The following is a 25,512-nucleotide window of genomic DNA, read 5'->3' as shown; positions in this document are numbered from 1 at the left end:
TTGCCACTTGGCATGCGTAGAGAACTCCTAACCGTTATTTTGAAAAATTAATGTGATTAGATTAGATTAGATACGTGCCTATATTTTAATAACTGATATCCTAGTATAAGGTAAGGTTGTACGATGATAATATTGCGCAATGTAGAAGCCAATTTAATTTAGGAAGAAAAGCATCAATTTTATAGTTGCAATAAATACCAGAGGACTTACATCGTCCAACTCGAATATTCAACTTGTGTGCAACATTACTTTTGCGGTTCCACAGAACAGAGACGACGTAATGATAGTCAATGACGTTTTCAATTTGAATGAAGATGCAGTAGAACATAAACAAATAATCAATAAACACAGTTGGTATTGTCTTAATACGTTTAATTCACAATATTGATAGCATACAAATATCTACGTTATCGTATCGTCAGCGAACAGTGAACCCAATGTCCTACCTTTCCAATTTTACTGCCGAGACCGGAAAAACCATTCTCATCGATGTACTGAAGACGGCAAACCTGCCGGACAATGCCAAGAAGCTGTCCGAGGCGAAGGCCAATTCCGGCAAGGAGATGATCAAGATGATGCAGTACGTGTTTCCGCTGGTGATGCAGCTGCAGATAAATGTCATCAAGGAGTATGGATTTCCGCCGAACCGCGAAGGGTTGGTGCAGTTTGAGCAAATCATTCGGGAGTTCGAGCGTGAGGACGTAGACATTGCCAGGCTTCGGTCGCAAATACGGTCGATCTATCTGCCGCCGATCAACATCAATAGTACAAATGACGTTCTGATCTAGGAGGTGGGCGGATACGGGTCTACTACGAAAGGCCGAATCACAAAAGGCCGAATCACGAATGGCCGAATTACAAAAGGCCGAAAGCAAAAAAGGCCGAATGCACAAAAGGCCGAAATCACATAAGGCCGAATCACAAAAGGCCGAAACCACAAAAGGCCGAATAAAATCGGCAGACCAACAAAGTGGACCGAAGCGCGCGCGCTCGCTCCGGTCCACTTTGTTGGTCTGCCGATTTTATTCAGACTTTTTTTTTATTCAAATACTTAATATAATTTAGAATATGCGGATTATTTTGTGATTTCTCAGTGAAGTTTTGTGAAGTCAGTTTCTTTTAAATTGGGAGAAAATGATATGCATTGAGGAACACCGCGTTACTGCAAGTTATACAGCTTTTGATCAAAAGCATAATAATTTGTTAAAATATTATGTTTAGCTTCTGATGTCGCAATTAGATCATGAGTAGTGCGCATCATTAGCACAATGCACAACCATGCATCATGAAGCGCACAAATCCTACATTGATGCAAATCGGCAATTCGATTCTGTGAGCCATGAATCCGGTGGAATTTAACTCAGGCTCTTGCATTAGATTTGGGAATTTAACTTTTCCCAATACTACTGATAATGATTACTACGTCAACAAAGGAAGAAAAAAGAGAGCTCTTGGATTACTCCGTTACTTTAAAGTGATAATATTTATCCGTATGTTCATGCTTTCATTACTGCAATGAAGATTGATCTATTATGCAATATATAAGGAATCAAATTGACTCTGTAAACACCGTCATACAACTTCTTTCAATTGAAAGATTGAGCTTCGACGTTGAACTGACGTTAAATACCTCAACTGAATAAGATTGATTAAGATCGCTGCTAGTAGTTGCAAAACACGTGGCCAAGTTTTTTTTAATAGGGCAGCATAATATAAGTAAACGTAAATTTGTCAATATTCCAAGTTCTCTTAATTGAAAGATTGAAACTTTTTGTAATGATTCGGCCTTTTGTGTTATTCGGCCTTTTGAGATTCGGCCTTTTGTATCATTCGGCCTTTCGTGTTTCGGCCTTCTGGGTTTTCGGCCTTTTGTGGTATGCTAGAACATTTTCGGCCTTTTGTGATTCGGCCTTCTGTGGTTCGGCCTTTTGTGATTCGGCCTTTTGTACTGATCCCGGCGGATACTCATCATAATACTCAAATAATGTTTGCCAACGATTTCGATTTTTGTGTTGGATGAGGTATTTATTCTTTTCATGCTTCGACCTCAAATATGTGACGATTCGTACGCAAATTAGATTAAGGCAAGACTGAACAAATATTAACCGGATATATATGAGCTCATAGATATTGTGGGAATGGAAGATTTTATTCTAGAATAATTTAAAGGTATTAACATGGAACTGCCAGCGTTTACAATAGACAAAGTATAAAATTATATTATTTGAAGCATCGATGATAAAAACCTGTGCATGTATGTTGGTGATTATACAATTTTTGTGTCAAAGATTTTCATAAGGAACATACACTTTATGCAGGATATAAAATGATTAATTATATACTCGTGAATAATGTCAATAAATAATATATCAATTATTGTAAAATGCTTTGAAAGAAAATTATTATGGAACTCATATATAGATTGTAGTTGGAAATTTAGGCTTCACAATCAAAACCCAGATTCAATTCAATCGAAGTTAATTGCCTATTGTACTGAACTCGAGTGGCGATCTCTTTCCTCGCTTATGTGGTCAGGATGGGATCTGACGACCAAACTGCTTCGATCACACAGCCCTACTTCATTACATACTCATCCTACTCGGTTTGCATTTCACAAAACAATAGGTGTGAAAGAGTTGGTTTTAAAAATAGGTTGCGAGAGTTCGGCTGTGTGCCTGGTGTTGGAAATTGGCTCTCATAAGTAGCCTTTTGAGCTGCTGAGGACGATGGAGGCCCTTTGTAGCTTAGTAGGGAAAGCACCTGTCTAGCGTATACGTTTCGTGGAATCAAACCGCACCAAAGGAAGAAGTTACCCTCCAATACATTTTTCGAACTAAATCTCTCACTTGTTGTCCAAGTCTTGGATATTATCGGAATGGATTTTTTTTCGACTTCCAGGGACCTAATAGCCTCCTAATATACGGATACAAAACTTAGGTAACTTAGCAGTGCCTTGAATCTAATAATAACTGATGAAGTCGTATTTTGGTAAAATCTCAAATTCTCAAATATCATCGACGATTCAAATCATGCGTGAATTAGATTGATTAGATCCTATCAGAATCATGGCGCAGATAATCACTTATGATTCGAATCGCGATTTGCATCATTGCAATCACGTGCCCTTCATTGCTGAATGCATTGAATTAACTTTTTAGAGTAAAACAATGACTTCCATATGTAAACAGAACATACGCCTCGATTTCGTTTTGACGCTTTTTAGAGCGAAATCATTTTTCAGCGAGTGAGCGAAGCGCGATGCTCTCCCTACAGAATCGCAAGCGAGTTAGCTCGTGCATAAAGCCTCGATGATTGAGTTTTTAGTATAATTCTACCGACACTGAAATGCATAAACATAATTTAAATCTTGTGGATTTAATTTGAACTACGCACATAAACCGACCCTTCACCGCCTTCACTAATCTTATCAGTTTGTCCAGAAATCCGTATTCGTATATTATCTATTAGTCGAACATATGGCTAGACTGTATCATACGTTATTTACCCAGGGGGTGTAATGAGCTAATGACTCCATGTCCATGCCACACTAAAGTGCGGCGTATGGTCAAATTATTGATCTTATAGGGTAACTTGGTTTGGACCCCTATAGATTTTGGACCTTCCTGGTGACATTTTTTTGAATTCTGGCCAAAAATCAATGGCGCTGCTAATTCCATCACTGGCTTCAAAATAATAATGTTGTTCTGCATTCATTTAACTAGTTTCCTGTGCAAAAATAATGATATTTAGATGAAATTTTAACGAAATCAGTTTGGGCAAGAAGACAAACGTTATAATGCGTTACGCTTTAAAGCATACATCGCTGCAAATCTCAAAATGCACACAATAAGTGCATGTCGAAATTTAGAATTAAGAATGCAGGAATCATCTTATTTATGTATGCCAATCGAAAGATAAGGCTTTGCTACCGCACAGTTGACCAGAGTGAATCGATAATTCAGCTTTTGAGAGGTTAATTGGGTGCGTCGAAAATGTGTACAAAACGAAGAATATTTTCATTTCAGAAAGTTGCAAATTTCACTGGTTTATCAATAACTGAAGCCCATTTCAAATTTCTATCTTATAAATAAGACTTTTATCTTTGCAATTGTGTGATTCCCGTCCGTATGGGACATGTCTTTCAATAGATATAAGCAGATATTGGGAAGCACTTCCTCTAGGGGTCCAAAATTGGATATTTGCCCTAGGGCTTTGGAACTAATGGAAGTTATTCGGAATCATTTCACAAAGTAAAAATTTCGACAAGAGAGAATATGGGGTTTGCCCTCTAATAAATATAGGTTGTCTGGTAGTAGGGCATTGGTTTCTTGCATATGGTTTGCACATTTTTTGTATACCTTCCAGCTACATACCTTCTTCGGTAAAGTCTTTCGGCATCTTTCAGACTATTCATTTCATTTATTTAGTCTACATCTAAACAGATAACACTGAATCAACAATTTGACGCCACAATACACGGTTCGAGGCCGCATCTCTCCATCCTTCCGTTTTGCACCTGGTCTGCTCATCTCGCTCGCTGCGCTCCACGCCGTCTCGTACCTGCCGGATCGGAAGCGAACACCATCTTTGCAGGGTTGCTGTCCGGCATTCTTGCAACATGTCCTGTCCATCGCGCCCTTCCGGCTTTAGCTACCTTCTGGATACTGGGTTCGCCGTAGAGCTGGGCGAGCTCGTGGTTCATCCTTCGCCGCCACACACCGTCTTCTTGCACACCGCCAAAGATGGTCCCAAGCACCCGTCTCTAGAATACTCCGAGTGCTTACAAGTCCTCCTCGAGCATTGTCCATGTTTCATGTCCGTAGAGGACAACCGGTCTTATTAGCGTCTTGTGCATGACACATTTGGTGCGGTGGCGAATCTTTTTTGGCCGCAGATGCGCCTTCGAATTTCACGACTAACATTGTTATCAGCCGTTAGGAAGGATCCGAGGTAGACGAATTCCTCGACCACCTCGAAGGTATCCCCGTCTATCGTAACACTGCTTCCCAGGCGGGTCCTGCCGCGCTCGGTTCCGCCCACAAGAATGTCAGAATGGACATTGTTTTTGACGCATTCACCACCAATCCAACTTTTGTTGCTTCACGTTTCAGGCGGGTGTACAGTTCTGCCACCTTTGCAAATGTTCGGCCGACAATGTCCATGTCATCAACGAAACAAATAAATTGACTGGATCTGTTGAAAATCGTACCCCGGCTGTTACACCCGGCTCTCCGCATGACACCTTCTAGCGCACTGATGAACAACAGGCACGAAAGTCCATCACCTTGTCTTAGTCCCCGGCGCAATTCAAATGAACTGGAGTGTTCGCCCGAAATCTTCACACAGTTTCGCACAGCATCCACCGTTGCTTTGATCAGTCTGGTAAGTTTTCCAGGGAAGCTGTTCTCGTCCATAATTTTTCATAGCTCTACGCGGTCTATACTGTCGTATGCCGCCTTGAAATCAACGAACAGATGATGCGTTGGGACCTGGTATTCACGGCATTTTTGAAGGATTTGCTGTACAGTAAAGATCTGGTCCGTTGTAGAGCGGCCGTCAACGAAGCCGGCTTGATAACTTTCCACGAACTCATTCACTAATGGTGACAGACGACGGAAGATGATCTGGGATATCACTTTGTAGGCGGCATTAAGGATGGTGATCGCTTGAAAGTTCTCACACTCCAGCTTGTCGCCTTTCTTGTAGATGGGGCATATAACCTTTTCCTTCCACTCCTCCGGTAGCTGTTCAGTTTACCAGATTCTGACTATCAATTTGTACAGGCAAGTGGCTAGCTTTTCCGGGCCCATCTTGATGAGCTCAGCTCCGATACCATCCTTACCAGCTGCTTTATTGGTCTTTAGCTATTGGATGGCATCCTTAACTTCCCTCAAGGGGCTGGGCTGGTTGGCTTCCATCGTCCGCTGAACTGACGTAGTCATCTCCTCCGCTGCCTTGACTTTCACTGCCTGTACTCTCAGCGCCATTCAAATGTTCCTCGTAGTGCTGCTTCCACCTTTCGATCACCACACGTTCGTCCGTCAAGATGCTCCCATCCTTATCCCGGCACATTTCGGCTCGCGGCACGAAGCCTTTGCGGGATGCGTTGAGCTTCTGATAGAACTTGCGTGTTTCTTGAGAACGGCACAGCTGTTTCATCTCCTCGAACTCCGCATCTTCCAGGCGGCGTTTCTTCTCCTGAAAAAGGCAGGTCTGCTGTCTCCGCTTCCGTCTATAACGTTCCAAGTTCTGCCGGGTACCTTGCTGCAACGCGACCGCCCGCGCTGCGTCCTTCTCCTCCAGAATCTGTCTGCACTCTTCGTCGAACCAATCGTTCCGTCGACTTCGTCCCATATACCCGACGTTGTTCTCCACTGCGTCGTTAATGGCTGCTTTAACTGTATTCCAGCAGTCCTCAAGAGGGAGCCCATCGAGCTCACCCTCTTCCGGCAACGCTGCCTCGAGATGCTGCGCGTATGCAGTGGCGACATCAGGTTGCTTCAGTCGCTCTAGGTCGTACCGCGGCGGTCGTCGGTACCGAACATTGTTGATGACGGATAGTTTTGGGCGCAGTTTAACCATCACCAGATAGTGGTCAGAGTCGATTTTAGCGCCACGATATGTCCTGACGTCGATAATGTCGGAGAAGTGCCGTCCATCAATCAGAACGTGGTCGATTTGTGATTCTGTCTGCAGTGGTGATCTCCAGGTGTACCGATACGGGAAGCTGTGTTGGAAGTAGGTGCTGCGAATGGCCATATTCTTGGAGGCGGCCTCTTGGCCAACCTGAGCGTTCAAATCTCCTATGATGATTTTGACGTCGTGGCTTGGGCAGCTGTCGTACTCACGTTCCAGCTGCGCGTAGAATGCGTCCTTATCATCATCAGTGCTTCCGGAGTGTGTGCTATGGACGTTGATTATGCTGAAGTTGAAGAACCGGCCTTTGATCCTCAACCTGCACATTCTTTCATTGATCGGCCAGCACCCGATCACGCGCCTTTGCATATCGCCCATCACTATGAAAGCTGTTCCCAGCTCGTGTGTGTTGCCGCAGCTCTGGTAGATGGTATGATTACCTCTAAACGTTCGCACCATTGATCTCTTCCAACAAACCTCCTGCAGGTCTACGATGCCGAATCCACGGTCCTTGAGCACATCGGCGAGTATGCGTGTGCTCCCTATGAAGTTGAGAGATTTGCAGTTCCACGAACCGAGTTTTCAATCGCTAGTCCCTTTTCGTCGCAGTGGTCTTCGCCGATGGTTCCTGTCCGTACACTCTGGTTGATTATTCGTTGCTTATGTTTTTTTAAAGGCTGGCTTGCAGGGCCTAACACCAAACCCCCTTTATTTCCGGTGGACCATGGTGCACAGTTTTACTTAGAGTTCCTCGCTGGCACTCGGACGATGATCAGCCGCCCCTAACATGGAGAACAGACGCTGTTGTGAGCCGTTCCTGACATGGAGAACAGATGCTCAGTAAGATTTGCACCTCCGGAAAGAAGCAAACCCCCCCTTCCCTGTCAGCATACGACCATAGCTCCCACCAGGGTTGGTTACCCGATCTTCCCTAAGGTTGCTCGTATCCCGGCCAGCACCACGGGGAGGTAGGGATAGGAGTTGCTGGGTAAGAGGCTAAGACTGCAAGATGGGGTCTATTTTATTCCTTCAGGTACGCGAAGTACCAATGGTACGCTTTACCCAGCATTTTCCGTGCCATTTAAGTCGAATGCAACTTATTGCAAACAAATTGGATCAAGATAAGTGCCTAAAAGAAAAGTGAGTTTTATTTTGCGCACATACTTACACACACGCACACACATACACACAGACAGACATCATCTCAATTCGTCGAGCTGAGTCGATTTTTATATAACACTATGAGTCTCCGGACCTCGGATTCCCGAGGTGTGAGGCTATTTCAAGCAGCAATAATAACTGTTTTCAAAGATTGTAATTTTTCTGAGTATTTTATTTTTAATCAATTATGCCAAACGACTATTACGAAAGGCGAAAGAGTTTTGGATTTAGTGGGTCGGTTGAGCCCAACCTCACACTACCTGAGTTATCCTCCTCAGGTATCTGTTTACAGATTTTCGTTTACCCTTGCTAAAAAAACACCAATTATAATACAAAAACACTACTCAGGTTTTTAAGATGAAACACTTTTATTTAAAGTTTCAATAAGTTAGTGAAAATAAGGATTTTTTTTTTCAAAATATAAACCGATTATTTATATTATATCATCCACTAAGGTACTATTCTTATTAAGTAAACTTAAGGCTGCGTTAAAAAAGAAAAACTGTTCATTCGTTTCTTTCCTTGGTCTGAGGCGAATTCATATTTTAACTCTTTAATATAATCAATCGATTGGTTAAGAAATTAGCCCAATCCATAATGTTTCACATAGACATTATTTAAAAAAAAATAGTATTGATAATAATGAAGCAACTGAATTGAATATGACAATTCCATTCAAATACACTATTACACCATTCAGTTGAAACTCGGAAAAGATGCACCTTCGAAATTGATTTTAACGTAAAGAACAGAAGACATTGTTCGATTTAATTAAATTTATTCTGGAAATGCTTGCAAGATGATACAGAACCCAATTAATGATGAATTTGTCCAGATTATCGATGAGATCGCAACAGTGTCCGACATAATAGTGATTCCATTATCAACAGATTTTTTTTACACATATAAACAGAACGCAGTTAAACCACCAACAAAGCTAAACGATCGTTCAAAATCTCGAAAATTGTTTCATACATCCCCGGAAATAATTAGGTATAACGCATTCGCTTATTTTCATACAACATATTCATGTTTGAGGATCAAAATCTCGCTTAGATTGTGGACATTTTTGGCACCCCAGCCTAAAATGACCTAATTTTTTAAATAATGATTGTTTCTGTATGTATGTTTACTGAAAAGGCACGTTTCAGTTGGAAACAATTTTAAAGTCATCACCGACAAACCGACGTGCCTTCCCATATACAGTTCCTCAAATTTCCTGGCATTTCAATCTCCTTTCATTATACAGCTCCATACAATCAAAGTAACCAAAAGTTCCTTTAAAAGTACGTTTTTCGCTTTATCAGTTTGACTGAGCGGATTAAGCGAAAAACGTACTGTTAAAGGAACTTTTGTTTACTTGGGAAGTGTGTGGGCAAAATTGATCATGCACTCCTTAATTTATTTCATCAGCTTTCACATAAAAATCATTATTCGACTTCAAACTTTAATGTCCATCTGATGGGAACGTTTGTCATAAATACAGTAATATCCCGATTTTATCACCCCATGAATTTTGGGGTGATAAAATATAAAATATTACAAAATTGGAAAACATTTTGTTTTCAATTGTTAATTTGTTTCACAAATACGAATCAGTTTATACCTTGGCAAAACACATGAATGGAACCCGAAATTTCTTGTCGATTAGGCTTACAAAATTGTTAACAGGTCTTAGACATAATTCATAATAAATCACAGGCGGTGAAAGTTCCTTCCCCTCGGATAGTTAGCTTGCCGCGGTGGGTCGGCTTACGCCATTAGCACTGATATGGCAACCAAAGACATATCCTGTCGTGGTGGTATCACATGTTGACTACTTTTGTTTGGTGCCGCGTTACATATCTGGCATTGACGCACTAATTTACGGCATTTGCATGTGATCCAACGGATCTCGTATCTTGGAGCCTTGAAGGGGTAGTGCAGTCAGGCAGAGGCCTTTTTCATCAGTGATAATGATGTGAGTTCTCTTCTTTTCGGCAATACTTTTCTGATGCGTTCCCTATGACGATGAGTCGTAGCCACGCTTACATTTAGCTAGCTAGGCATTTATTGAAAAACAAAGTATTCAAGACATTCGTAGGGAATCGACTGCTGGATTCACTGAGTAGAAGTTTTTTTTTTTTCAAAACATAAGGAACGTGGTGCCAGTTTTATTTTGTTATGCCTCACTTCGAAGAGCAATAATGAAAAATATCACACATTATAATGATGGTATATGAACAATCTTATAACGGCTTCATTCTCGATAATTTTTACAAATAGATAGGCAATAGGCGAGATGAAGCTTTAGTTTGCCACCGAAAAGTGAATCCTATAACTGACCTTGATTCGAACTTAATAGATAATTACCGTAATTAATCAACGATAAAGCTACTTGTTAGAACAGTCAAAGAACTCACTTACTACGCATCACAGCGATATGTGACCTAGGTAGAAAAGCTACAAATATTTTTCTGATTTTTTATACCCTTATTGCATTATGCAACTTTAAACAATAAATGATATCTGATTACAGCTCCATACTAAACTCAAGCGGTTTAAGGGCCCGTTAACAAATTACATAACGCTTTAGGGGGTAGGAGGGTACCTGCCAGAGCGTTACGGCTCATACAATTTTCAAAACCCTTTCATACAAAAAACGTTACGAGGGGGTGGGTGGGGGCTGAAAATGGCCAAATTTTGCGTTATGTAATTTGTGAATGAACCCTTACTACAAATTTCTTTATGATTGCTCTCCACCTAGAGTGTACAAAAGTAACATTCATAACTTACGTCATTCTACAACAGTTGTCACGGATGTATATGCAAAATCACATTGAAATCACAGTGTCAATATCGCAATTTATACCAGCAGGTGTACTAGTGTTGTTGAAATGATTTGAAAGGGCCTTAAGCGGAATTTTAGCTAGAATGCCACTGGTCTCGTCCTATTGAATGCATAATCAAAATTTGAGTAACAAAAAAACCTTTTCAAGCCCCGAATTCAATGGATGATCCAAAATATCTCAGAATTAGCTTGTGGTGTTTTTCTCATCATAAGATGGTTGAATACATTTCAAAACTTCGGGTAACGAAAAAAGGTTTTTTTTGCAGCTGTAGATTCTAAGTTCTGAACTAAACTAAAGTAGCCTAAAATTTTCTATTTTTAAACTTCATGTTCAGAATGTTCTAGGATGTCGGAAGGTCTTGCTTAACCCTTTCTTCCAATGGTAGCTGTAGAGCTCCATCAAATCATTCATCGAATTATTTCAACAACAAAAAGCAATGTTTGGCACAACTTTATGGTTTCATTAGACTGCAAATATAATCGCCCGTGCCTTATATTTCTTTCCTGATAGAGGAGTTAATTTCATGCAATCTTGCTGAGGACAGTGTTCACTTTTATGCATCGTTGCGATTTTATACAGCCATTTCTCTTTTGGGGTCTTATATGAACCATTGAACCTCAGGATTAATGTGAATGTCTCTTGGCCAGAATGAGTCAAAATATTTCCTAAAAGTCACGTCATTCTAATGACATTTTGCTCCCCACGCCTTAGATTACATATTTACATATTACAATGGATTGTTCAACAGTTATAGTAAAATTTTAGGGGCACAAGTTCGTCAAAACTCGTCAAAGTTCTCGGAAAATTATACAAATGAATGCCAATGACATTTTACAACACTTGCCAAAACTGGCGGTAGAAGCATCATTGTTCCATATGTATTATGTATAGTGTATATCAGAGAATTATGTGTCGAAACCATATAAGCTTGGTTCGTTAATTCACTATACAATTATTTATGATGTGTATCGCATTAAGGCGAAACTAAACGATTGAATCGCGAATCTTCACCGCTCCGTGGATAATCTGGGTTTTTATTTATATCTATCTAATGGTACGGTTAAAATGAATGGAATTAAACCTAACCATTGAAAGAAGTTTCTTTCATTCAACAGAAGTTTGTTATAATCATTGTCCCTAAATCGTTAAAAATCGCACATATCCTCTTCTTTCTATATAGGCTAGATGTACCAGTTGTGGCTATAGCACCAGTTGTCGCACTAGTGCTTTATATGCCAAATGGCCAATCAAATCACCACAAACCAAGTGCATATCGATAAAGCATATTCATATGATACAATAAAACCTTTGATCTCCTCCAAAACAAGCAAAGCATAATTGTAAAAATTGATTTTGCTTAATTTTTGACGTCCTTTGCACCAGTTGTCGCACTAGTGGTCCCTATTTGGCCAGTCCCATAAGAAAACAATGGGATTTGCCAAATAAGGAACCAAAATTAAGAATAGTGCCACAACTGGTGCATGCGTTCCTATTATGGATTAATCAATTTTGATGATTAGGGTAATTCGCCAATTGTTGAACGGCTAATTTCTTCGCCTGTTGTTGAACGCACGTGCATTTCTTATGGAAGCTCAACAATAGGCGACAAAATTAGCTGTTCAACATTTGGCGGTTTCCCCTATAACAAATTTTATTGTGGTTTTCACAGCAGTTCTAAGGAGCAGGAAGTAAAACCTTTCGCTTGATATATAATGTCCACCTACATGCCTTTTACTTATTTTTTAAAAAATAGTTGTTCTTATGGTTGGCGAAGTGCAGCCATGGACCGAGCTGAATGGAGAAGTCTTCTATGTGCAGCACAGAGCACTCCGGCCTTAGTCTGATAATAAATAAATAAATAAATCTTATGTATGGCGACAATTGGTACACCCACCCTATTGCGCCTTGCAACAAAATGATTTTTTTGTTTTTCCAAGGTTCTCAAAGATATGAAAAAATTCTCCGTAGCTCAAAAAGCACGTGCTATCAAAGCATTCATTGCAGGGTGGCCACTGAACCGGGTAAACCGGGAAAACCGGGAATCAGATAGAACCGGGAAAAACCGGGAAATAACGGGAATTTGATTTTTAGTTTTGTTTCGATAGACTAAATAAAATCTATCATCCACTAATTAACTTCTTGTCTGTTTGTTAAAATAAAAAAATTTCTGATAATTGTTTACATTCTATTTAAATTTTAGGATTCATGAAATGCTGTTTGAATGAGTTTTGTTATCAAATTGTTATAATTTTTTTTATTGGGATGTACATTTTTATAAGGAATTTTTATGAGCTCAGAAATCCCAATTTTCCGTGGTTTCTCAACAGTTGAATAACTTCTTCGTTCCCAGCATAACAACACAGAAATTCTTTGACAATCATAGGTTTTAGAAATCACGTCCTAACTCAAGAATTATATTTACACAAATTTATCAATCTTTTAAAATGATTTTTTTTTGGATTTTCTGGAAGATTTTGCCCTCAGTATTGAGGGTTATGAGTTTGAGTCCTATCGAAGGAAAGTGGTTACCTCCAATACACTTTTCAAATCAAAATCTTCCACATAATGTACATATTTACATCAGAGATTTTCAGAGAACGGTAAATAAATAAAAAAGCATCTTAAGTGTCAGAGATTTCAGAAATTTCAGGAATAAATTTTTCAGTTCAAATATTGAAGAAATCATAATCGATAACCCTTTTGCTTCTAAGATCCTTTCAAATATACCAGCTTTCTTCTCGAAATACAAATACATTAGCTCTTAAATCTGCTTGGTGTGATAGGGGACCAGGGGGCATTATGAACACCCGGGGCAGATTGGACACCCCCAATATTCTTGTTAATTCAATCATTTTTCTACTTTCAATGCAGCGAACTCTATAATCCTTTCATAAGCAACTCATTTATAGCGTAGAAACCATTGTGTTTTATTTTCTTAGCGCATAAATTTGACAAAAATGTTAGAATGTCTTCCAAATAGTTAAAAATTATAAGTTTCACCTCCCATAAAATAAGCTTTACTTTACCACAGAAGATGATTTCTCAATTATTGGTCATCCCATAGCGAAATTCTGTTATTTACAGTGCTCTGGCATGCATTTGTGACAAGTTTCCTTGATTTTTACAAAATTTCCAACAGTTTTTAAATTTGTTCACCTGTTGGGGCAAACTGAACACTCTATATGGGAGTAGAACTGACACCTTAAAAATTAAAAACATAACCTCAAACTCATCGAACTTGGCTTTCATATCGTGTTATTTTCGTGTTATTATGGTGCGGAATTATAAATCGCTATAAAAGTTCCAGTAAATGACATATATACCATAGAAATAGAAGCATATATATACTAGAGTGGGCGCAGTTGTATGGGAAAACGCAAACTTTGTCCGATCAAACCAAACCGATCCGTTTAAACCATATGCAAGAAATCAATGTTTCTGCCAGCACTACCTGTAATTGTCAGAGGGCAAAACCCATTTTCGTTCTAGTCGGAATTTTTACTTTGTGAAATCATTCCGAATATCTCCCATTAGCTCCAAAGTCCTATAAAATCAATAATTTTGAAATAACACTCAGTTAAATTATTGCTCCACGTAGTTCGACAGTGCTGGCAGAATAAACGATTTTTTGCATACGGTTGGAACACTCAATCTTCGAAGCGTTATAACTTTTTTCGTGGACGTTCCAGCAACGTGCCTTTTTCAGCAAAGTTGTTCGGCATCCTTTGGGTTGTACTTTAACGTAATATGCCACTTGGTTTATGATTAACTGAAACCTCTAGTAGTAGAAATGCAAAAATATACGTTCTCCCATACTAATTTCCATACAAACTTCAAACGCGATGCGGAAAGCGAGGAAGCAATCAATCGGTCCCAAATTCTGCACAGTTGTTCAGGACCCAGAATGGCTTCGAAAAACCATTGATTTGAAAAAATGACCATGACGCCCCACTCTAATATATACCATAAAAGTCGCTGAAAGTACGACAAAAAAAGGAAGTGTTTTGTATAGATTTGGCAATCTCGTTGGCAAGTTGACCGGTACAACCCATTGGAAGGATTGGCGATGCCAGTAGAGTGAATAAGAGTATGCATAGATTATGCAATGCTTAGAGTAGAGACGATTGATAAGGGGTCTTGCAATAAGTGTGAGGATCCATATAAAAACAATCATATGCTTCATACACAAAGTTCGACATACATGTATGAGGCCGGCTGAAAGTGGCATATTTTTGCGTTACGTAATCAATCTTCTTCTATTCGTCATGGAATTAATATAGAAAACGACCATATATGACCTCGCTTAAGAAGAGGGAAATAGATTTTCGGATGTTGATGATCCAAACACAATTTTAGGTGTCTCATACAAAATCATGACAGGAAGATGAACAATTGGTAATATTTATGTTGGATGATCCATAAAATAGGTTACTATGGCACATAATCACAAGTAAGATGATTTTCTTCATATTTTATAAGGGTGTCCATACTGCCCCATGGGGGTGTCCAATCTACCCCGATACCTTCCCGAGAGTAGTGAAAAATTAATTAAAAATCGTCCTATTTGATTGAAATTGCCTTATTTTCAATACGATTCAAAACAGAACTGGTAGTTAACAAGTAATAGTATCATGTAATTGCTAGAGATCCGAATTATATTCAGTTAAAATCACCTAAAATTCATTAAAAGCTTAGGGTGTCCATATTGCCCCTTGTCCCCCTATGTTTCTTAGTTAAAACTTCTATTTTTTTTCTATTCAAGAAAACACACTTACCGTCTATAAACCTGATTGATAATTTTAGAAAATTATATCAGCATTACAGAATTTCCTAAATATCAAAAATCAGTCTAAAGCTAAGATATTAAACTGGAATCTTAGAAGTATATGTATCTGAATTTAAGATTTTTTTTCGAACACATGGTGGTCTGTAAAACCATTAGCGATACTCCATTTCTTATAAAATGCTTTCCCAAAAAACATCAAGCATTTTAAAATCCGCTTTGAAATTCTCAGAGAAATCTGACAAAAATAGAAGTGCTTTATGATATGAAAACATCTCTCATCTTTAACTTCCTTTTTTCGGTAGTTGTTATTATTTTTCTGAAGAACGCTTTGAAGTTTTTTTCAAGAAAAATATTTTGCTTGAAAAATCTTTGATATATTAATCACAATTTGGATCAAAATTATATGTAATGAGCTCGTTAATTTTTCAAATAAGAATTTACAATGAAAAATAATTGATAGCAATGCTTCTATCACTTACCAGAGATTCGTTTTAAATAACATGTTGCCAATGGTATAGAAAAGAAAAAACGAATGCAGAAAAGCTTTGATTCACTTCTAACAGTGACTGCTAGAATGTTCAAGATGTAGGTACCTATAGGATGGAGATGGAAACGATCTGGAATTGAACCCATGGCGTATAGAGCAGGAACGAGCGTTTGCCTTAAAACTGCCAAGCCTGTTACTAAAAAAGCGTCACAGCGGAATTTGCTTAACGGGCGGTTTATTAACATATTACCATATTGTTTTCTTTGATTTATTTAGGATGTACTACAATTCCACAGATTTTGATGGTGAATTTAAGTCACTTAAAACGATCGAAAAAATGTCGCGTAAAACAAGGATGGTTGTTCCACAGATTGATTTGTCAAAGGAATACAACACCTCATTCCTCGATCATATCTTTTCTCGATACACTTGCCAGGAAAGTTCAAAAATTTGAACCGGGAAAAACCGGGAAAAAACCGGGAATTCAAAAATGGAAATTGAGTGGCCACCCTGTCATTGCCACGATCCACCATGTGGCGCCAAATTTTCTAAAATATCAAAGCTTTTTGGTATGTTTTTCTTAGGCGACTATCTGGCGCTTATTTTTCTTTGCGACTAAAAATAAGCGGAGGAGTAGACTTTTTTATGTGCGGTACAAAATCAAAAATAAAGGGTCTGTTTTCGTATCTTCATAAATGCTGGATGAATTTAGTGCTAGAAGCCCTCAACGATATTTACTTTAGTCTCATCGCTAGAGCGAACCCCTTGACAAATTGTAGTTATGCGGTACCAGATGACCAGCAAAAGGTATCAGCAACGTGTTACGTACAAAAAACTCGTCAAAACATTTATTTCTACTAGGTACTAAAGCAAGCTTTTTAAATGATGTAGCTTGTATGCGTATTATAACCACCCCGGATCCACAATACGCATTATCGAGTTTGTTTATAGGTATACGTCTAATGGTCCCCCATTTGATAACATAATTAAATTCCTGTTTTCCAGTCCACAACAATTGTATGGAACCTGCTGTCCATATGTATGAATATACTAGCTGACCCGGCGAATTTTGACTCGCCAAAACATGATCAATTATTTTCTGATACAAATGTATGCGTCCACAATTTATCTAAAAAACAAATCGGTTCTTCAGAATGATCTCTCATTTTTGTTTTTACATCTTTTTTTTAATATATATTTGCGAATTGCAAGTCAGTCCCATCTGTAAAAAAGTGAAAACGAGAAAATCGCTTCAAGTTTAGCATGTTTTCTCTACTATTCATGTGTTTAGTTAGACTGACTTGATAAAAAACAAATCATGCTATTATCAATGGTTTTGCAGTAGAAACATTGTTAAAACTGCTGATAACAATCATTTTTTCAATAGTAACTCGAATGTGACTGACATGCGATTACATTCTTCATCCACGCAAAAAGTAACCGCAAGTCAGTCACATGTGAAGACGATTCTCTCATTGCATCGTTCGTACGTAGCAGCGTTAGTCTAAGTATCATGTTCACTGATTTCGGGAAGATCTACAAAGGGATCATCTCTAAATTACGTAACGCTTAGAAAGGGAAGGGGGTTGTCCAAAGTGTGACAATCCATATAAAAATTTCAGATGCATCATACAAAAATGTGACAGGGGAGAGGGGGGTTAATAATTGTCAATTTTTGATTTACGTTATTAAGTTATTACTTCCCAAAGTATGTCACGCAAAAATCGGCGATTTTCAACCTCCCGCCTCCCCCCTTCGTCTCACTTTTTGTATTAAACCTCTATATTTTTTGTATGAATCGTCACGCTGCTCGAACTCCCCCTTCCCCCTGTAAGCGTGACGAACTTTGTGGATGGTCCCTTATAACGAAACCTTTGCTCCTGAGGGCAAGTACATGAAAGACCTGCCTGTTATTTCATTTTTGGGGGGTGAATCTGTCGCCGGTCGTCAAGCCAACGACATTACGAGCTGTTTCCGTCGAGTGATAACCGGTTCAAAGATGCAGGAGAAATAACGTTTTGGCTAGATAACTGCCATGCGCAAAATAATAGTTATGTTCCAACACATGATACTTTTAATCAATCCTGACATTTTGAACGTTTATAAAATATCACTCACGTATTTTAAAACCGGCCACACGTTAATGGCAGCAGATAGTGGGCATGCCGCAATTGAGAAGAAAATACGCAAAAGTAAATCACATTCTCGGCATTTTCAGAAATAGTTGAAAGAGCGAAAAAACATGGAACTCCTAAACATCGTTTTCGACGATTTTTTCAACACAACCATGAACACCACCCAGTACGTGATCAATCAGTACAAACTTCGACCGTACATTGACAAAATTAAACACATGATTTTTAAGAAGGAACGTTTCAAGCTTTTTTACGGCAATGCTCTCGACGGAAGTGAGCCAATGTATCGCAATCTATTTACAAAAACAAATGAAACAGATTCAAAGTGATGAATTCCTTCTGCAAGACACGCTAAAACGACAGACTGCCCTTAAAGGGAGAGGAAAGCTTCTTTGCTGAAAGTTATTTTACCACTCGTCAATAACGATAGTAAATCATACTGGACGAATTTGCCAGAACAGTAAACCTACAGAAATGCTTCAGCAATGCTATCAAAAATCATTTTTTAACCTCTATATTATTAACCATTGTCATTTCTGAAGAAATATAACTAAACAAACAAGTTATAATGGCTTATTGCACTAATGGGATTGACTTGCGGTTACTTTTCGTTATGGGGCAATTTGACTTGGAATGGATTTTTAATTTTCTAGAACAAACTTCCCGTTATGACTAGCATAGCTAAATCTATATACAAAAATGAAGTGAATCCCGGTTCTTACTCAAAATTGATTAAAATGCAGATGGGACTGACTTGCGATTCACGGCATAGATGATCAAAATTTTGAAATTCCATGCAAATTGTACGAAAAATCATTTCATCGAAAAGGATTGTTTTCGATTTTCAAAGCATTTAAATTTCATCATAACATTTTTCCTCTTAAAAAGAGGAAGAAAACGAATATAAATTAGCAAAAATTGGGCTGTCTATTCTTGAGCGATGCGCGGTCGTACAAACGCCAACTTTATTTTATATATATAAATAAGAGAAGAAGAGAAGAGAAGAAGAGATGATCCGAAGGAAGTTCGCAGGAAATAGTCGATTCCAGCGTTTAATTTGGGTTTTTTTCAAGGGAGATCCATTACTAACAATCACTCCCTACTTCATTTTTACTTCAAGAACAGCTGATTTGGCCATAATGGAGTAGCACCTACGGGCGGTCGGTCAAGCTTAAACTCAATAATAAATCGTTTGACTGATCTGACTAAGAGATAAAACAAAAACTATTATATTTTTGTAATTCCACGTTATATGAATACAGTTGTTAACATACCATCCATTGCATTCTACTAAATCGTATTGCATTGAACTGATTTGTGGGAAGCAATCCTTATACGGATATAAAAGATAATGTGTACAACTATATTTCGATTCCAACATTTTATTTGAATCTTAGCAGATAGCCGTATTTCGACTATAACCGACAAACTGGAATTGATTTACCCACTTCCCCTAATACACAACTTACTCTGTTTAATTTGAAAATGGAGGTACATATCTTCAATTTGCTTTTCATGATGTTTCGATTTTTCATAATTGTTTTTTGGACTTATGCTTATGCCGTCCACTGTAACGATCTCAACTTATAACAATAAAAATCATGTTTTGTGTCTTTAAAATACGAAATTTCATATTTAGTGCCCAATGGTTTTAGTGTGAAAAATTTGAAAATGATTATCCTTTTTGTTAATTTTAACCCCTAATAGAAAAGAACAGAGAGAAGACACATCCAATGCGAATGTGCAGTTACAAATGATACAGTTTGCATAATCATTTCCAGCTTACATTCCATTATCAGCATTTCTTGATTTCATACAATCGTTACCACGCAGTCTCATGAATCAAATCTTTTCGTAATCTTAACAACATCGTTCGCTTTGCTTAGGACTATTCTATGCTCTCGATTGGCTGCCTGATTTGGGGCTGTTTTATGCGTCCAGATCTGCCACGAACAACACTTCCCGATTCTTTAACCCGGCATCGACAAGCGTCGGCGACGGCAAGCCCATTCCGCCCTCCCTGGGCTCACACTGTAGCACCCGCTTCGGGAAGTTTGTGGTGACCTCGAACGAATCCGGCGCATCAGGATGGCAGAAGATAAAATTGTGAACGTCCTACGAAATGAATAAATTTATTAGTCGCGGTTACATGTTTCGTTTTAGATATAGTAGAAATATAGCACATCAAGTAATGACTTACCTTGAGGGTATTGGACGAATGGAATCTCCGCTCTAATCGTTGGCCAGTGGGCAGTTTGAAGACTATACTAATTACACCGGGTGCGCCAGTTTCCGGCTCGGAAGGCACTTGCGAAGCCAGCTCCAGTTTGAGCCTTTCGATGTTTTCCAATCTTTGCTGCTCGGCTAGTTCTTCCGCTTCGATCGCTTGCAGGGCGCGTAGTGCTTCATCGCGTTCTTCCTGCTTCCGACGTTGTTTCTCCTGATCAGCCCGGAGAGACATTTGGTATGCTTCATCCTGCTGCTGCCGCAGGGTCTGTGTGAGATCTCGTTCCAACCGCTCCTGGCGGGCTTGGTTGAGCCAAACTTCATTGTCGTTGACGACGGTTTCCATCCGTCGTATCAATTCGTCTGCACTGCAGTAGCCCTCCATGCGACCCATTATAACCATTTTGTTCGCTCTAAGAGCAATTAGGACCAGTACTGGATATGTCCTAGCACTGATTGAGTGTGAAACGCGATACCCTTCTGGTGAAGATTCGTCGCATGCCCAGAAAAGCATCCGTCGATTTATGTATTCAACCACCTGTGGATTGGAAAGGGTATCCCTGCAGAAACTGGTAGTCTCCGCCTTCGATTCGGAATGCACATAGACTAGTAGGAATTTGAGCTCGCGCTTAGCATCATTCAATGCTTGAGCGTAGGTGCCCTGATAAAACACCGGATGTTCCGGAAATTTTTCAGTATAGTTTTGAATGAAATTCAAAACATCGCCTAGAGGATCGGTTACAACTGTAAGATAGGAAACAAACATTATGAACCTTACTTTACTTTGTTATTATCTGAACCTACTTCGTTCTCGATCCTTGAATAAACTGAGAAATGCGGTCACTACCGACGAAAGCGTGCTGTAGCAAAAGTTGAACACATAGTTGACCACGAAGCCGATCATGCCTCCAACTCCGGACGGCACTGGGACGCCAGGTCCTCGCTGGGCTGGAAACACGTGCTGCAGAAAACGATCGTTGACGACCTGTGGTGCCCGGGATTCGGTAGCGTAGGCGGACGGTCGCCCTTCTCGGATATTCAAATGCTCCTGAAATGCCACCTCCAGGTCCCACTGATGGCGAATCAGGATGTCTCGGCACACGTTGATGTCATCTAGCCCGGTGATATCCTGGAACTGCAGCACCTTCTCCGTTTGCTCATTCGACAGTCCGTCGTTGTCCATGATTGTAGTGTGAAGTGTGGATGTGTTTGTTAGAAAAGCTTCCTCGTTAAGTTAGCCGTCTCGAATATGTCTTATTATCCTGGAAGCATGGGATTTTTTCTTATTTCTTTTGTTTTTTAAGCCATGTTTTATTATACGAATAAGTGATTAGGCGATTTGCGCATTTTAAATGTAGTGTTAAATAATCTTTAGAATCCCAACTGCATTATTATTACTCGCGAGCGCGATGCATTTTACGAAAGTAAAGGGTGTAGGAAATCAAATTTTATCACTTTTATAAGTCGCTAACATTTCGCTTCCTGGGCTGATTTAAACGAAATTTTGTGGAAGACGGCTTCAGCATGTGTTATTCACACTGCATGAGTTTCATTACGGGGCCCTCCTTAGCCTGCGGTAAGATGCGCGGCTACAAAGCAAGACCATGCTGAGGGTGGCTGGGTTTGATTCCCGGTGCCGGTCTAGACAATCTTCGGATTGGAAATTGTCTCGACTTCCCTGGGCATAAAAGTATCATCGTGCTAGCCTCATGATATACGAATGCAAAAATAGTAACCTGGTTTAGAAATCTCGCAGTTAATAACTGTGGAAGTGCTTAATGAACACTAAGCTGCGAGGCGGCTCTGTTCCAGTGTGGAGATGTAATGCCAGTAAGAAGAAGAAGAAAAGTTTCATTACGAAATTTTCAGTAGTTTCGAAAATACAGCCAAAGGAACAGGACGTGTGCAAATAAATCTTGCGCATTCACCTCCATATTCCACAGAGTTAGTAATCCAAGTTTGTGCCTTTGACCCCAAAATCCTTCAGAATTGCGACCGATCGAAAGATACTGGTCTGGAATGAAAACACGAGCTTTGGAAGCCTCCAAAATTGATCATTACGGAACATAAAATGTTGATTTGGCCTTTCGCGTCAACCTTTCGTATTGGTTTATAACTCCAACGTCAACACTTTCGATTATCCGATTAATACAGATAAACTTTCCAAAAACCTTTCTGTTTTGTCTCTTCTAATAGTAACAAACCAAAATAAAAAAAAAGAAAAACGCTGAAATCTAATTTTGGACTGATATTTGTCAGATTTTGGGAGAGCATCAATCTCATTATTCAGGCCGGTTCACACTGTAGCACTTTTTTGATTTTTTGTTTTCGATTTTTATAATAGAGGCGTCAAAAATTAAGTTTTTTTTGGGAAAGTTGACTTTAATTAAGTTAAATAATCAATTGAGACTATAAAATCAGTATTTTTTTGTTGGGGTGGATTGCAGGATGAAAAATGTTGAAAGGAAGGAAGGTAGAGGAAAAAAGATAGAAATGGAGAAAAACAAGGAAATGAAAGAAAAAAGAAGAAAAAACAAGGAAAAGGAAGAATAGGAATGGAATGAGAATGCAAAAGGAATGAATGAAGAAGGAAGAAGAAAGAAGAAACAAGGAAGGCAGAAGAAGGAAGAAGGAATGAGGAATTAAGAAGGAAGAACTATGAAGGAAGAATTAAGAAGAAAAGTAAAATGAAGATGCATGTTTCTTTCTTGGAACTAGAAAGGTATTTAACAGAATGGAAAAATGGAATAAAAAAGAGGGAAGAAGAAAAAAGGAATAATGAAAAAGAAGGAAGAAGAGAGAAGAATAAAGAATAAAAAATAAGAAAGTAATCTGGTAAGAATCAAAAACAAATACAAGAACCTTGTTTCTGTTACCTCAAACTTTTTTGAGCTGTGTAGACTAAAAAATAAAAATTCCGTATAAAAATTGAAAGACAACAAGTCCCAAGAAGTTTGCGGATCATTTTAGTTTGTGCCCCTATTAACGTCAAATGTGAATTCTGCCACTAAAATTGGTTTCTCGCGATTTTTCAGCCTTATGTGATTCAGCCTTTCGTAGAAGTCCCTTGGTTGGAAAGTAGGGTAACCACTTTCTTCGGTGGGGTTTGACCCCACGAAACCAGTACGCTAGACAGGTGCTTTCCCTGCTAAGCTACGAAGGACCTTCGTCGTCCTCCGCAGCTTAGCGGGTACTGATAAAACCAAATTCCCAGCACCAGGAACATAGCCGAGTTCTCGCAATCTATCTTCAGAACCAGAGTGTATGTAATTAAGAGTGTTCCAGTGGATGAGTATGAGGAAGTGGTTACCCTCAAATACATATTTCGAACTAAATCTGTCGCATGTTGTGAATATGCGTAAGTCCACGTAAAAAAAAAAGTTATTTATTATTAAGATTTCTAATACTTTTTTGCCAAAGCAGGCGCTTAATGAGATGTATAAGAAAAAACTTATACATCGCATTAGCCACATACATTCCAAAACTTATACTTTTCATTAACTTATGAATGCTATTAGCTTTTTGATATGGGATCATTCATTAGGTGGCATAATGAAGAGTATAAGTATTTTCGAATGGTTTTTTGCCATAACATATAAAGTTATTTTTTTAGTGTCGAGTTTCAGATATAGTAATTAATTACAACGCCGCTGGCTCAATACCCGTAATATAGGCAATTAACTTTGAATGAACTGAGTAAAATACTGAGATTTGATACTCATATTGTCATAGTTTGATATTTTAAAAATGGCCGATTATGATGCCTCCGTACGTTTCACCCGTGGGCCTCTGAACTGACGTCAGGGGGGCCAATATTCCCAGAATCATATCCGGATGCCATAATTTTGCTTGTCTTTCAAAATGCTGAAGTTCTATGCACTGGATTTTGTTTTTACACGATTTTCATTTTCTCAATTTTGCAGTCATCCTGAATGTTTAACGCATATTAATTATGATGTGATTTTTCTTTGATTTATACAGAGTTTTTTGAAACATGTTGCAAAGATTTTGGTGGTAAATTGAAGTCCCACGATCAAATATACGTACGAAAAAAAATCGTGTAAAAACAGAATCCTGTGTACCTATATTGCTGATATGGAGCGAAAATATTTATGGCATTTTTGGGGCTGGTTCCCAGAGGGTAATTTCGAAGGAACCCTGTCTGGAACAGGTACCACCATGATGTTTGCTTCTGATGTAATCTCTATATACAAATCCACCGATGGATGGATAGAGACGCAAAAAGTGACATTTAGTTGGACTTATATATAAAAAGTGTTGAGGACCACATCACAAAACCCAACACGAATTCTGGGATCCGCACGAGTTGAAAAGTTTGGTTTCCAAAATCTTGAGGATTCGGCATAACTATTCAATTTATTAGTTCGAAGATGCAAAAGGGTTGAAGTTATTTATTCTGGTTCTTCCATAAGATAAGTAACAACTCGGATTAGTATTCTGATAGTACCGATTGTAGTATCCGAATTTTAACATTCATGGTAACTATTATAGATTAAGATAATAATAAAATATCGATTTTTTCCAACCAAAATACTCCAAAGCCTATTTACTATAAACAGTAGCACGTCGATTATGACAGATCAAAACAAAACCCCAGCCGCCCCGTAACTCACCGGAACAAAGCGTTTCAAATCCTGGGCTAAACTTCGTCGCTTTTGCTGCTGAGGGAAATGTGTACCTTGTCGGAAGCTGCTTTCGGACCGCAAATTCCCATCCAGCAGCGTTATGTTGCCGCTTCAGTGGCTGCGAAACTTCGAACTTGCGTCTGGCGGATCTCCTGAATCTTCCAACACTCGTTGCTCCACCGGACTCCTCTGTAGGCTTTTATGCTGACCTTTTTCGCTTTTTGCGAATTCAAAAGCAAGTCAAATTATATAACACTGGTTACGATTCTGGCTGAAAAAATATGTTCTCTTCGAAGACGATAACTTTACGCGTATTATTTTGTACCGAAATTGCGGGTAGATAGAATTTTTCACCTTTATTTTTACGATTAAAAATCACGCGAATTATAAAAGTTTGTTTCACTAATGTTGGATGATGGTGTCGAAAAAAATATCACCTAATCCGTTCGCTCGCAGTTTTCCGTCCTGCTTTCTCCAGTGCAGGGATGCCAGATACAATTTTTAAATGTCTGTGTTAATCTCAGTAAAATGTCTGTATTTGTCTGTATGGGGCTTCAGAGGTATACTGGAAATAGAAAATTACTCAAAATCATACATTTTTGAT

The 25,512-nt window shown here is 38.9% G+C and overlaps 2 protein-coding genes across 3 annotated transcripts; one reads left to right on the top strand and one right to left on the bottom strand.

Annotated features, from left to right (window-relative positions):
* Positions 1 to 297: 297 nt before the first annotated feature.
* LOC134216515 (protein C10) lies at positions 298 to 943 on the top strand. Of its 2 annotated transcripts, none has more exons than XM_062695381.1 (2): positions 298 to 350; positions 423 to 943. In XM_062695381.1, exon 2 carries the CDS (start codon positions 438 to 440, stop codon positions 786 to 788), a length of 351 nt encoding a protein of 116 aa, XP_062551365.1. In that variant the 5' UTR covers positions 298 to 350; positions 423 to 437; the 3' UTR covers positions 789 to 943. The 2 variants fall into 2 exon arrangements, with proteins under 2 accessions (XP_062551365.1, XP_062551366.1); XM_062695382.1 differs by having other exon boundaries at positions 338 to 354.
* A 9,135-nt stretch (positions 944 to 10,078) lies between these two features.
* LOC134212386 (FAS-associated factor 2) lies at positions 10,079 to 25,386 on the bottom strand. The gene is made up of 4 exons (XM_062690173.1): positions 24,897 to 25,386; positions 21,067 to 21,524; positions 20,237 to 21,006; positions 10,079 to 20,151 (listed from the first exon to the last, which is right to left on the bottom strand). The coding sequence occupies exons 2-4, from the start codon at positions 21,443 to 21,445 to the stop codon at positions 19,966 to 19,968; spliced, it is 1,335 nt and encodes a 444-aa protein (XP_062546157.1). The 5' UTR covers positions 21,446 to 21,524; positions 24,897 to 25,386; the 3' UTR covers positions 10,079 to 19,965.
* Positions 25,387 to 25,512: the final 126 nt, after the last annotated feature.

The sequence above is a fragment of the Armigeres subalbatus genome, chromosome 2, assembly GCF_024139115.2.
Source record: "Armigeres subalbatus isolate Guangzhou_Male chromosome 2, GZ_Asu_2, whole genome shotgun sequence".
Lineage (NCBI taxonomy): Eukaryota > Metazoa > Arthropoda > Insecta > Diptera > Culicidae > Armigeres > Armigeres subalbatus.
This window is presented reverse-complemented; position numbering and strand designations above follow the sequence as displayed.

What these genes read in the sequence shown, in the direction of transcription:
- LOC134212386 (XM_062690173.1), bottom strand. Translation starts at nt 21,445, where the DNA reads ATGGACAACGACGGACTGTCGAATGAGCAAACGGAGAAGGTGCTGCAG. An exon ending in ATTCAAGGATCGAGAACGAA is followed by an intron (nt 21,007 to 21,066) that starts GTAGGTTCAGAT and finishes CCTATCTTACAG; the next exon opens with TTGTAACCGATCCTCTAGGC. An exon ending in ATTCGTCCAATACCCTCAAG is followed by an intron (nt 20,152 to 20,236) that starts GTAAGTCATTAC and finishes TTCATTTCGTAG; the next exon opens with GACGTTCACAATTTTATCTT.
- LOC134216515 (XM_062695381.1), top strand. Translation starts at nt 438, where the DNA reads ATGTCCTACCTTTCCAATTTTACTGCCGAGACCGGAAAAACCATTCTC.